General features: G+C 37.5%; 2 protein-coding genes across 8 annotated transcripts in view; both read right to left on the minus strand.

Moving 5' to 3' along the window:
• HAGH (hydroxyacylglutathione hydrolase) overlaps positions 1 to 2,996 on the minus strand; it is a 35,063-nt gene extending 32,067 nt beyond the window's left edge. The window contains exon 1 of the mRNA XM_057750841.1: positions 2,784 to 2,996. The gene's annotated coding sequence lies outside the window, so the exon portion shown is untranslated. The remainder of the gene's footprint in view (positions 1 to 2,783) is intronic.
• A 369-nt stretch (positions 2,997 to 3,365) lies between these two features.
• The window catches only part of MEIOB (meiosis specific with OB-fold), a 30,890-nt gene continuing 20,668 nt past the window's right edge, over positions 3,366 to 13,587 (minus strand). For 3 of the 7 annotated variants that reach the window (XM_057750832.1, XM_057750828.1, XM_057750829.1), the window contains 5 exons: positions 10,374 to 10,475; positions 9,092 to 9,245; positions 7,169 to 7,352; positions 6,370 to 6,456; positions 3,366 to 5,593 (listed from right to left, as the gene is read on the minus strand). In XM_057750832.1, coding sequence (XP_057606815.1) covers positions 5,354 to 5,593; positions 6,370 to 6,456; positions 7,169 to 7,352; positions 9,092 to 9,245; positions 10,374 to 10,475 — 767 coding nt within the window. In that variant the 3' untranslated portion in view covers positions 3,366 to 5,353. Of the gene's footprint in view, positions 5,594 to 6,369; positions 6,457 to 7,168; positions 7,353 to 9,091; positions 9,246 to 10,373; positions 10,476 to 13,587 lie in introns of those variants that run through there. The other 4 variants (XM_057750831.1, XM_057750830.1, XM_057750833.1 and 1 more) reach the window with 4 other exon arrangements.

Genomic DNA, 13,587 nt, shown 5'->3' on the forward strand with positions numbered 1-13,587 from the left:
TCACTCGACATTTACAATTACTGATACTTACTGATCATACACTAAGTGCGTGAGTCTAAGCACTTTACATATACTAACTTATTTGGTCTTCACAGTTGCCAATAGGATTTGGTATATTATTATCCCATTTACCAAAGGAGAACCACACATGTGGAGAAGCTCAGAGCTGGAGCCCATCCTTGGTGAAGCAGAGGGGGGTTGAGCCTGCTGCTGCAGAGCCCGCCCACTCAGCCACCTCCAGATCTACCTCCTCTAGCTTGGCTGTCATGTCCCATCTATAAAATGGGCAAAATAACAGTAATTGCATAAACCAGATAATATAAACAAAGTGCTTATTACAAAATCCATCACATTAAAAAGTATTCAATAATGTAACATTATTGCAGCAATTTAATATCTAGAAACTTATCTCAAAGAAATAATTAAGAATGTGGTCAAAAATTTAGCTACAGCCATCATTTGTAATAGCAAAAAATGGGAAACATTTTAAATGTCAAATGTTATTAGATTGATTACATTCACTATCTTATACTCATATAATTAATATGCAGCCACTGAAATTATGTAGAATATTTAATGGTGTGAAAAGTTTATTATATATTATTAGGTGTAAAAGCAGATTATAATATAACCTGTATTTGTAAATCACATGTGTTTTTAATTTTTTGGTTTTATTTTGTAAATTATATGCTTTAACATAGAAAGATGGATAGAGAGATGATAAGAAGTCAGGAAAGCCATTTACAAAAATGTGGGGTGCTTGTACAAAGATGTTCATGGCAGCTATGATTGGCTAATCACAATAGCCAAAAAGTGGAACAGCCCAATTGTCCACCAAGATATAAATAGATAAACAAAAGGTGGTACATTCATCCAATCCATACATACTACTCAGCCATAAAAAGGAATGAAATTCTGACACATTATAACATGGATGAACCTTGAAAACATTATGCTCAGAAAAATAAGCTAGACACAAAAGGATAAATATTGTATGATTCCATGTCTATCAGGTATCTAGAATAGTCAAACTCATAGAGACGGAGTAGATTAGCCGTTACCAGAGACTAGGGGAGGGGAAAATGGGGAGTTACTGTCTTAATGAGTACATAATTTCAATTTGTGATAATTAAAATTTTCTGGAAATGGATAGCGGTGATGTTTACACAAAATTGTGAATGTACTTAATGCCACTCAAATTGTACACTTAAAAATGGTCAAAATGAGCCTTTCCTGGTGGTCCAGTAGTTGAGAATCCACCTTGCAATGCAGGGGATTCAGGTTCGATACCTGGTCAGGAAACTAAGATCCCACATGCTGAGGGGCATCTAAGCCCACATGCTGCAACTAGGACCCAATGCAGCCAAATAAATAAAATAAATAATTTTTTTAAATGGCCAAAATGGTAAATTTTATGTGATGTATATTTTACCACAATAGAAAAACAAAAACACATATATGCGAAAAGAAGATACTTTCCTACCAGTTTAAAAAATTGGGATGGGAGATTATGGGTTTTCTTTCTGGCTTTTTTTTGGGGGGGGGGGATTATCTATTATTTTCTCTAATTTTTCTACAATAAACTTGTAAAACTTTATGATAAAAAACACTTAAAAAGCAAAAACAACTCCAGGGTTCCTCAAGATGAGTAATAGGTGGATAAATACATATTGTGTGCCTGCCATGCACATAATATTGAACAACAACAAAAAACCTCACCAAAGCAGAATTAGGAAAGGAAAATTGTATTTAAATGAATCACTAATAGCAGATTAGGAAAAATCATATCGTAACCAAACTACTCATATAAAGCAATGTAAAACATGTAGATCAACAGTCAGTAGGACCAGGAAAAGCAGCTTCTAGAGAGTAGTAGAGAAATAGAGATTCTGGACAGGGGTGTGTAGATTTTGTGTTGATGGGGCAGAATGCTTCTTTTTTTTATTGATACTTCTTTAAGTGCCTGCATTCTGACTAATCTATAGCCAAATTTTAGATACTGACCAGTTTGTAATCTTCATTCCGTAAATGTGTAAGTCAAGCTCTGTGAAGCACCTCTGATTCAGTGTGGCTTGACAGCTAGCCCTGTAGATTCCTGTTTCATCAGATGAAATAAGCAACTGTGATGTCCCTCTAGTGACAGGCAAGGGGTTTCCTTAGTTAAATGCCAGCAGACTGAGAGGTCACCATGGTAGCAGTGAGGAGGTCATGCAGAGTCCTCTGCTGCCCACTAGGCCTTCACAGGCCTTGGTTAGGAAACACTGGGTATTCCATATGTGTCTACTTTGAGAATGATAGTATTCTGCACCTGTATTATGCAGCTGAAGCTAGTGGTGAAACAGCCAGAGCAGCTGAGGCCCATGGACTATAGCAGCCTAGACAGCTGGTTCTGGCACCCTTGGCCCAGGTGTTGGCACTTTGGGACCTGCTACTAGAGGTCAGCAGCTCTAGACACACCGTTTGGGCCAGGCATCCTTGCCCCTGCACCACCCTCCCTCCTTTCCTCCCTCCCTCCCTGTCCACCTTCACAATTCGCCCTGATTAACATACCCATCCCCTCCCCAAGGGAGAAAGGAAGGAAGCCCTTCATCAGGTACACTTGATATTCGCACAACTATGGTCAAGCCCTTCATTACTTCATTTATTACCACAACTTGGACACACTAGGGGTCAACTTATATCCCTCCCCCATGGCTGCATATGGTAAAAGCCAGAGAAAATGTCACTGACAAGATAAGCTTATCTCCCAACACCAGCCTTATAAAAGAATTTCATATACTTACTTTTTCTTTTTTTTCACTCCTGTGGTGGGTGAAGTGGCAGACTCAAATTACGTTCGCCAAACCTCCCACACCATGGGTCAAAACTGACCGTAGTGGTGGGTCTGTACCCTGAAGCAAGTGACCAATGACTGGAGATGGTGTGGAGCTGAGCAGAGTGCTCTGGGGCTGCTGCAAAGGGCCCTGTCCTGTCAAAGCAGTGCAGGTTGCCCACGCTTCCAAGTTCCTAAGACCCGGCATCGCTTGTGAAACTTCTGAAGTTGGTCTCCTTCCAGTTGATTCATACTCACAAATGTCAAGCCTCAGCCAGCAAGCCTTCACAAGCATCGGGTAGCTCTGATGTGTCATCAGAGAAAGCAATGAATTAGGAAAGCTCTACAGCATTCAAAGCAGTTGCACAGCATCGCCCATGGACTTCTGCTGTCCCCACCCAGCCAGCACCGGAAGAGCCAGTCACCCATGCCCATTAGCTCCAGCAAAGTAGTCTGAGCCATGGTCACGTCATTTTTAGAGGTTCTGATCTTTCTCCAGACAAACAATAAGAAAGGTGCTTAAGAAAACTCATTCATATCTGTGGGAAAGATTAAACTTGTTTATTAATTTGTGCAAACATTTTCCAGCTTGAAAAGAGAGAGGGCAAAACCCGTACAAAAGGCCTTCTAAGAAATGAGCTTGAATAAGAGGGAGATTTTAGGATTTACCCTAAACCAACTCCAGGGGGAAACAGAATAACAACTTACAGAAACATTCTCATCACATCTGAACAAAATACAATTTTAGCTGTAATTTTCAAAGTTATTTTCCACTTTAAAGGCAGTTAAAACTTGTATTCTTTTCCAGAGTTTAAAACGATATCTGGTTTTTAAATATTTCCTTGTCCAGACAAGTTCCTACTTGCCTCAATAGGATCTGCAAGCTTACATGAGAGCACGCTCACTCTCAGTCCACCCCTTGCTCTATGTGATAAAAAAAACTGCAGGGAGAAAAAGAGAGAGAGTTAGTTTCTAAAATCACCTGGTATATAAAGTTAAAAACCAATGACCACAGATAGTGAACAGCAATGAGTTTCATTTACAGATGTGAACAAAAACTTAGATGCTGATGAACCCAGTGATGGCAAAAATAAAGATGCAGATGTAAAGAATGAACTTGAGGACATGGGGTGGGGGGCAAAGGGGAAGCTGAGCTGAAGTGAGAGAGTAGCATAGACATATATACACTACCAAATGTAAAACAGATAGCTAGTGGGAAGCTGCTGCATAACACAGGGAGATCAACTTGATGACTGGTGATGACTTAGAGGGGTGGGATAGGGAGGGTGGGAAAGAGTCAAGAGAGGGAGGGGATATGGGGATATATGTATAAATACAACTGATTCACTTTGTTGTACAGCAGAAACTGGCACAACAGTGTAAAGCAATGATACTCCAATAAAGAGCTTAAAAAAAAAGTTGTAAGATGATGGAAAGAGTTCCAATCTCAGGCAGAGTTGGGAGAAAAATTACAGATCTGGATTCTGACAGTGATTTTGTAACAACTGACATCAATTTTTCATGACCTTTCTCTCAGGTAGGAAAGTTGGGATTTCAAATCCAACATGTAGATAAAAGGGCCTAAATTATGTTTGAACTACCAATTGTGACAGACGTGAACCTGTGGTAGTAATATGATCTATTAGAACACAGCAATATCATGATGTGGTTTACTAATAATGCTGACTCACTTTTTACACTTTACAAAGCACTCTCACCAACATTTTATTTAGTACAGAGTGGAGGGACACATCAGCTAGCCATTTTAGTTTCCTTCATTAAGTAATGAATTGAATTAAATCTTTGACATGTATTCATTTTATTTTTGTATGTCAATTTAACCTTTTTGAAAATTATTCTTTAACACTAATATCAGACCTTAGAAGGATCTGTGATACTAATATCACTGTTTTAAAACATCAAAATGAATAATTCACTTTGAAATTCCTTCAAATGAACCATTTTAAGTAGCCATTATTTTTCATTGAAATATGATAAATATACAAAATATCCTACATGGAAATCCCTTGTTTTTATCTTACTAGCAGAGCAATGTTAATTTCTTATTTTTTAAATTACATGTTCTAACTGATTTATAACAATTGAAATTGTATTTGTTTCACAATCTTTATTACACTGTGATATAATCACTATCTGCTTTAAATCTTTGTTAAATCTGACAAATATCTTTTTAACATATTCTTTGGAAAGGTACAATACCCATTTACTTGAGAGCAATTTTTTTATATTTGAATCAAGTTGGGGAAACTGTAAGTATTATAAATTGCCATGAATTTAAATTAATCAAACTCATAGTATGGTACCTCCTATTTGTAGGGAAACCATAAAGTTTGACAAGGATCTGAGTATGTTCTGATTTGGGAATAGACAGTACAGTATTTACATGGATCCATGCAAATGCTGGAAGAGACGCAGTACCTTACTGTAATTTTCCCCCTTTGGCCTAGTAACGAAGAGGCCTCCAATTGAGGTCCTAGAAATACTGGTGAGGCCATTGCTGACTCCATGGCTGCAATCTATTCAGATATGCTTGAGGTGACAAAGGAAGGAAGCCACTGGAAAAAGGGAAAGCCTGCTTATGAGGCTGAGATGGAGCAGATGCAGTGTTCTCAAAGACTCTTTCAGGGTATCCATGAGATCAAAGCTATCTTCATAATAATATGAAAATGTTGTTTGCTTTCTTACTCTCATTCTTTCACCAGAGTGCACTGTAGTTTTCCAGAGGTTACGTGACATGAGATGATATCTTTGTTCTGACTGCTAAAAGAATGTGCTCATGAATACATTTAAAATTTTTCTCAATGTTAAGTTCTAGTACAATAAATATTGACAGATATAACTCATTTAAGAGCTCGAAAATGTTTACGAGTGTAAAAGAGAAAACATCTGAAATAATGTAGACTGTAGCCCTATCTCACCTGTGACCTTGGGCAAGAAGCAATCTTTCTTGGTCCTATTTTCCTCACTTGCAAACAAGGGGAGTTTTGTTCCACTGCCCACTTTACACCTTTAACACTAAGATTCTGTGGCCTTCCAACACTGAAGTGTTGCTATTGCTATGGGAGTCTGATCAGAGTTGTAGGATCACAGAATTTTAGAGGCTTAGAGGTTAATTAACCTCCCCAGGGTCACATAGGCTGAGGAATGGTGGGACTGGGAATCAAACCCAAGTCTTTCTCATCCCAGCATATAAGCATTTAACTTGCTATTGAATAATGCTCACTGAAGTGAGGAGCATTGCACATGCGGGCAGAGGGGACCCAGCTTTGACTCTAAAGCCCAGTGCCTAGCCTTAGAGTTAACATTAACGGACATTTTCTTTGTCGGTCTTTTTCTTTTGTATCATTTGTAACTTCTTCATACTATATGAAAAAAGCTGACTACTTCCACTGTTTCTATGGTAGCTGAATCCTTCTGCACATCTGGGAACTGCGCATTATTAAAAATAACAAATTCCCTAATTTATTAGGTTGTACTCTGGGATTTTCTTATTGATTGAACGTATAGAATAATATAGCACTGTAAAATGCACTAACTTTTAAATAAATTTTGCTTCTTTCCAAAAGAAATTGCCACTTTAATGCTGTTTTCTGTTCATCGGTCATTGCAAGAAACTCATTTACCTGGATAAAAGAAATAAAACAAAACAAATACTTCCAAAGAATATATGGATAACTCATCTTGACAATAATGTAAAACTTAAATTTGCTCACTAGAAATGGAATTTTATCCATTATAAGTATAGCTCAATTCTCTTGATGGAGGGGATAAGTCTAGAAAAGCTCTAAACTGAATCTCTGAAACCAATTAGGTGGCTCAGCACAGAAACCCCCCTTAACAGTAAAAACCACTGAGGTTTAATGGTAAACTTCATAAGCGGGTTCTAACAATAAAAAACATCAAGCCGAACACTAAGCACACAAGCTAATCTCTGCTGCTGTGCTACCAGGCAGACTGAGGAAAAGCTTGTGGCTGACCTTATACACCTGGGAAGGTGAAATACTGCCAAACCCTCCTCATGGAGGACTCTGCTCAGCGTTTCCAAGGTGTTTTGCCCATTGTTATTTGACCGCATAAAATGTCATGTTTATCTTCCACTGTCGCCAAGGACCGCTCTTGTTATTCCTAACAGCTAACGTTAGCTAGGATTTTAACATGCGATACATAATTATTTCTTTATTAAACCAATGTGTGTTTAAGTCAAGATTTATTTTTCTCAGACCTCTTTATTAATGAATTAATTTCTATTGTGTTCACCAAAATTAACCTATATGTTTGGGGAACAGAATTCAATTTGGAAGTATTTCTAAACATATTTTCCTTTTTATTATTTACCGTGCAGCCCAAAGTCTCCTCAGCAACACTTCCTGTGAGACTACAGGAATGGAGGGTACCTGTGTGATCAGTAAGGTCAATTAGCATATCAAAGCTGAGAAAAACAGATTTAAATTCTGAAGAATCTTTGTTGCAAGTTGTACAAGTGCTGGATGCTTCATTTACAATGTAACCACAGCCTGAACTGAAAAGAAACAAAGACAATGATAAAATGTGAAGTCTCTAAGTGACAAATCTGATCTCTAGCGGAATTATTATCACTTAGACTTTTAGTCTATGTCAGAGCATGAAATATTTACAGAGTTAGTAATTACAGAGTGCTCAGTGCTGAGGAGGGTACAAAACAGACATGAAATAACAAGGAACAACGCAAAACCATACAACATGCTTTCTATGCAGTAAACCTCGTTTTCAGTATTCCTGCTTCAGAAGCTGGGATAAGCCAGTCCTCTCCCTGTTCTGTCTCCTACCTTCCCCCACACTAGGTTGCTTGCCCAGGGCTACTTCTCCACTGGGGCCTTCCTCTCCTGCACCCCAGCCCCATCCCCTCCCTTCTCTGAACAGCTGCACAGCTTACACTTCAGCACAGACTTACACCCTGTCACATCCTATTCCATGTTATTGCAGGTATATCTGTTGTATCTCCTAGTTCGGAGTTTGACTGCAGGAATCCTGTCTTGTGCCTAGAAAGCCCGGGTTCCACAAATGCTCACTTGGTCCTGTACTAGGTCCCCTGTACATCCACAGAGTAACCCGAGGGTTGGGGATGTTCACACCCTAAATGCTGCTAGTACTGCTAGTGACACGTTCTCCTCTCTTTAAGGGGTAATTCCATACTATTCTGTATTTTTGAAGCAGGCATTACTTTAGCCAATTTGAATACGAAGACTAATTCAAATTTCTCAAGCAGAGGGAACGATATGAAGATCCTGGTTTCTTGTAAGCCACAGATCACTTTTAAATTAAATTTTAGATACTTTCCCCCAGATATCAATTAAAGATGTAGGAAAAATAAGGGTGATAATAACATTTTTTTTTAATTTTTGAAGAATATTTTATACAACAGCCTCTACACTAGTTTTTTTCAACTTTAATACCAAATCATACAATGTTTTAAAAATCCATAGATCGATTTCTTGATTGTGGTGGCTGATACACAAACCTACACATGTGATAAAACTATATGGAATTTAGCACACACATACACACACACAAATGATATATGTTAATCTGGGGAAAATCTGAATAAAATCAGTGGATTTAATTAATGTCTGTCATGTGATACTATAGTTTTGCAAAATGTTACCATTGGGGGAAACTGGACAAAGTGTACAGTTTATATATTATTTATTACAGTGCCTTGTGAATCTAGAACTATGTCAATAAAAATTTCAATTACAAATCCATAGGGAGACTTTTACAATAACATTTTAGAATATTCTTGACAAGCATTTTTTGGCTAAGATTATTAAATCTATCTGAGTTTACTTTTCTATGCAAGTAGATACTAACTTTGACCTAGGAGAGGTTGGAAATCACATTCTTCATACAATTGAAATAATTTATTAAAATGCTATTACTTGTATTGCTATAGGATGTGGTCACCAAGATAATTTTCGAACGCATCATAAAACAATAGTTTGTCATCCCAGTTAAAAGGTTCAGCAGTATTATATCTTTCTATTTTAGGATTGCTGAAACACAGTAAATTAAATTTTACTTTAAAAGGTAATTATAATCTTTGAATCTAAATACTTTGTCAAGGAAACTTCAGTATGGGTTATTTATTTATACATTTCCTTCAAATACATAACCACTATTACACCAAAGAATAGCTTTAACTTTTTATAGAGTTTAAAATTTATTAACATAATTTTTATTTCTTACAAGAATGAACTTTCTAAAAGTAATTTGGTTGCTTACCATCTGTTTCGAACTACTTTTGTAGTTTCATCATCAATGTTCAGTGTAGAAATGTAAGCATAAAGAATTCCATAGAAAGGATCAGCTTTTCCTTCATTCTTCAAAGCTTTTACCTTTAATTGTTCAACTGTATAGACATCAACTATTGCATTTACTAAAAAGAAGAAAAGTCACAAGTTCTAAATATATTCTAAGAACTCCAAAGGATTATATCCAAATAGAAAAGCTACAAAGCTCAAATGAGAATATGTAGTAGCTTAAGTTATGTAATAGAAAATTATTATATATGATATATTAAAATTGATTATATAAATGGACATAAAAGCAAAAAATAAGCAAAAAAAGAAAAGAATGAGAAATCAGTCTTTATTAAAATGAATAATTTCTGATCATTAGAAGATTCCATTAAAAGAATGAGAAGGCAAGCCATAGAGTGGGAGATGCTAGCAATCTATAAGGAGATAAAGGATTCATATCCAGAATATCTAAAGGATTCTTAAAAACCAATGTGAAAAAGACAGTCAACTCAATCTTTTAAATGGGGAAGAGATTTTTTTTTTTTTTTTGCTTCTCTTTTTCTTTCTTTCTTTCTTCCTTTATTTTTGGCTGCACCACGTGGCTTGCGGGATCTTAGTTCCCCTCAAGCTGCACTGCATAACAGAGTTCTTCCTTTACAAGTTATTGTGACTTGCAGAATAACTTACTTCATGCTTAATTCAATTGTTATTCTCTTGAGATGAATTATTAGGAAGTATTTCACCTCCTAGGATGAAGTTACAAGAACGTGCCTTCAGGGAGTGATCTAAGTCTTCCCTTTGCTTTTCCCCATTCTTCCGAGTGTCTAAGCATAAGCCACAGATGGCAACAAACAGCATCACTTCTATTTATTTATTGCTGCACCACGAGGCATGTGGAATCTTAGTTTCCTGACCAGGGATCAAACCCGCATCTCCTGCGTTGGAAGCATGGAGTCTTAACCACTGGACCACCAGGAAAGTCCCAGCATCCCTTTTAAAGTTGAGCCTCAATCTGGGGTCTATGAACACATGACATTTTATGCAAAATTCTATGTGTGGGACAGCTACTTTTCTGGGGATAGGGTCATTAGTTCCCATCAGATTGGCAAAAGGTTATATAAAAGCCTCCAAAAGTTTTAAACTACCTTTTTAATAGTGGAAGTATAGTAGTTACATAATAAGAATACAGTATCTTTTACTAAGTAACTTTACAGGCCCAAATTCTGGCCTTATAAAAATTCAAATAATATTTAAAGGTCACTTACAATTTGTGGATTCTTTCAAATAACTCTCTATTTCATCATCCAGAGGATTAGTTTCTTTATTTTCTCTTATAAAATTCAGTAGGATGTTAGCTTCTGGTGTATCTTAAATTGAAAATGCATAATAAGTAAACAGTGAACTGATTACTTTTTAAATCACTGTGAATGATCCAAAATTATTTTTAACAGTAAAAAGTGAAGACATATAAGAACACAATCAAATAGAATATTACAAAGCCATTAACAATGTGATGGGGTGCTCTGTTAACACAGAGAGATGTACACTAGATATCATGAGTTTAAAGAGGAGCTTACAAAATGTTGTTATACAATCCCCTTCATTTTATTTATTTATTTATTTATTTAATTTTTTAGTTTTTGGCTGAGTTGGGTCTTAGTTGCATTAGGCGGGATCTTTGTTTTGGCATGTGGGGTCTTTTTTTCAGTGCACGAGCTTCTCTCTAGTTGTGGCGTGTGTGTTTTCTCTCTAGTTGTGGTGTGCTGGCTCCAGAGTGAACAGGCTCTGTAGTTTGCAGCACATAGGCTCTCTAGTTGAGGCACATGGGCTCAGTAGTTGGGGCACGCAGGCTTAGTTGCCCCGCAGCATGTAAGATCTTAGTTCCCTGATCAGGGATCAAACTCCCATCCCCTGCATTGCAAGGCAAATTCTTTACCACTGGACCACCAGGAAAATCCCTCCCCCTTTTTTTTTTGCTTAAATTGTTTTGTTTTGTTTTGTTTTCTTTTTGACCAAAAGGGAGAGAAATTAGTTGCTTATACTTATTCTCATTTCATGGTGAATTGTCATTATCTCTTTAGTTTTTCTCTTTTATTTTTTTCCCTCACTTTCATTTTAAAAAAGATACCTGAGCAAAATTATCTGGAAGAATATATAACAAAGAAATGATTATCTCTTAAAAGATGGTGAATTTATAGCTGATCTTTGTTTTCCTTTTTATGCTTTTATGTATTTTCTGAATTTTATATGTATTTCTTTTCTAGTTAGAAAAAAAAAAATTTAAGGTTGTTTGAAAAGCTTGCTCCTCAATTTGGGCCATGAATGTTCTCAGGAATAGTGAGATAATGTGCCAGAAGGAAAAAATCTGATTTTTTTTTAAGAACTTTTATTGAGATACACAGAAATCTGATTTTGAAAAAGGGCTCTCTGACTCTGACACCCTTCAACCCCAAGCCCCAAGCTCCAACACCTGCTTGTCTTCAGCCCACCCTCACCATCTCCAACATTCTGCAAACCGTCCTGCCAATGCTTGGACCCCCTGAGTCCCCTGGACAGAGTCAGGGTTTCTTCCTCCTCGTCCTGTTGTACCACAAGTCTTATCACTGTTGGTTCTTTCTCACAACTAGACTGGAATCCCAGACAGGGGTTTTGCCTTTTCATTTCTGTACTTCAGAAACAGTGACTATCCTTCCATCCATCTGAAAGTCCATCTACTCATGTACTTCCTTGTTCTAGAAAGTGTCTGTTACCTCAGTACTTGGAAAATAAAAGGCATTCACTAAATATTTGTAAATTAATGAGCATCCTGGGACAGAAGCTGGTAGGAAGGGTGGGATGTAGGCACTGTTGTCAAGATCCCTAAGAACAACAAGGTCATCCCAGACTGTCTGTGGGAGGACAGAAATTCTGCCTTCCCCATCTGATGGACTCTCTCAGGGCAGGAAGCCTGGACATGCTGGCTAGGATGAAAGCTGAAACCATTTAGAGGTTCTTAATTTCTACATGCTATGTGTAGCCCCGGAAATTAGAAATAGGGCTGATTTTTAAGAAGCATATTGAAATTCATGCACCATTATACATATTCTCCTTTATACTTGTCTCCTTGAGGAATAAGGCATTTATTCTAATGATGTTAGCATTGCTCAAAACACTTTGACATTTCCCCTTCAAATCTGTTTTCAGAGCCAAATGCACAACATCCTTCCAATCTGTCTCATTAACTTGTCTTGAGGTTTTGATAAAATTAGTACTGTCAAGCTTGATAACCTTCTCCACCAGACAAATCCAACTGTCTTTTAGAGAATTTTCCCAGACCAAATTTACCCTTAGAGGATGGAGATTTTCTATCACTGATGTTATTAAATACACTAAAAATAGTCTATTAGTATTAATAAAATATTAAAAATAAGAAACCATAGTACCCTCCTCAAAAGAAAAAAAAAGGAATTGAAGAGTAACACTGTCATCCTGTGGTAAAAACAGACCATGGTTGTGTCACCATCAATGTACAACAAAGAAGCCAGAGTGATTCTTTTAGAACTTAGTGTCACTGCCCTGCTCCCTCTTTCCTACACAATAAAAGCCAGAACCCTTTTATCAGCCTGTAAGGTCTTCTCCATCACCTCCATTTCTTCTCTGACCTCCACTGCTCCTCCTGCCCTGTTCTATCAGCTCCAGCCACACTGGCCTCAGGGCCTTTGCACTGGCTGGTCCCTCTGCCTGATGTGCTCTTTTCCTATGGTTAATCCCCTCACTGCCTCACCACATCTTTGCTCCCAGTGAGGCCTACCTGACCACCCTATGTAAACAGCAACATGCCCTACACATACTGTGGCATTCTAGACCCTCCTGACCCTGCTCCTCTTTTACTTCTCAAGCATTTCATAGTTCATGGATGTGTTACCATTATTGTTCATTCTCTGCCTCCCCCCTCCCCGCTAGGACATAGGCTCCATGAGCAGGAGAGATATTTGTGTTTTGTCACTGGACCCAGAAGAATGCCCAGCACACAGCATGTGCACAGTAGACAAGAGCTCAACAAGAACAAATCAATGAGTGTTGTATCACCTCCCATGATACTGCTTTCAAAGAGGCAACGTTCCTGTAGTAGATGAGCAAGATCCAACAACTTATATTTAAAAAGTCTTGTTATTTTACATCATATCTCACAGTAATTTTACTTTTAAAATTTTTGATAATGGTTTGGTCAAAGATATCAAATTGCTTTACAGTTCCCAGTCAGTTAATGCTTTGTTATTGACCAGTAGAGTGAGTTTATATTTAAAATGATATCTACTATTTTATATCTTCTTGAGATTTTGAAGGATTACTCCATTTCTAGGAATTCTGTACTCTTCTGCAGTGTTGGGCTGATCTTTCTATCTGCACTACAAAGCACTCTGAGGATGCTTAGGGGTACCAACTGCTCATCTCCCCAGTCCTGCTCCCCTGATTTCATGCTGGAAGAAGCTGTAACCC

This window comes from Hippopotamus amphibius, chromosome 9 (genome assembly GCF_030028045.1).
Source record: "Hippopotamus amphibius kiboko isolate mHipAmp2 chromosome 9, mHipAmp2.hap2, whole genome shotgun sequence".
In the NCBI taxonomy this organism is placed as follows: Eukaryota; Metazoa; Chordata; class Mammalia; order Artiodactyla; family Hippopotamidae; genus Hippopotamus; species Hippopotamus amphibius.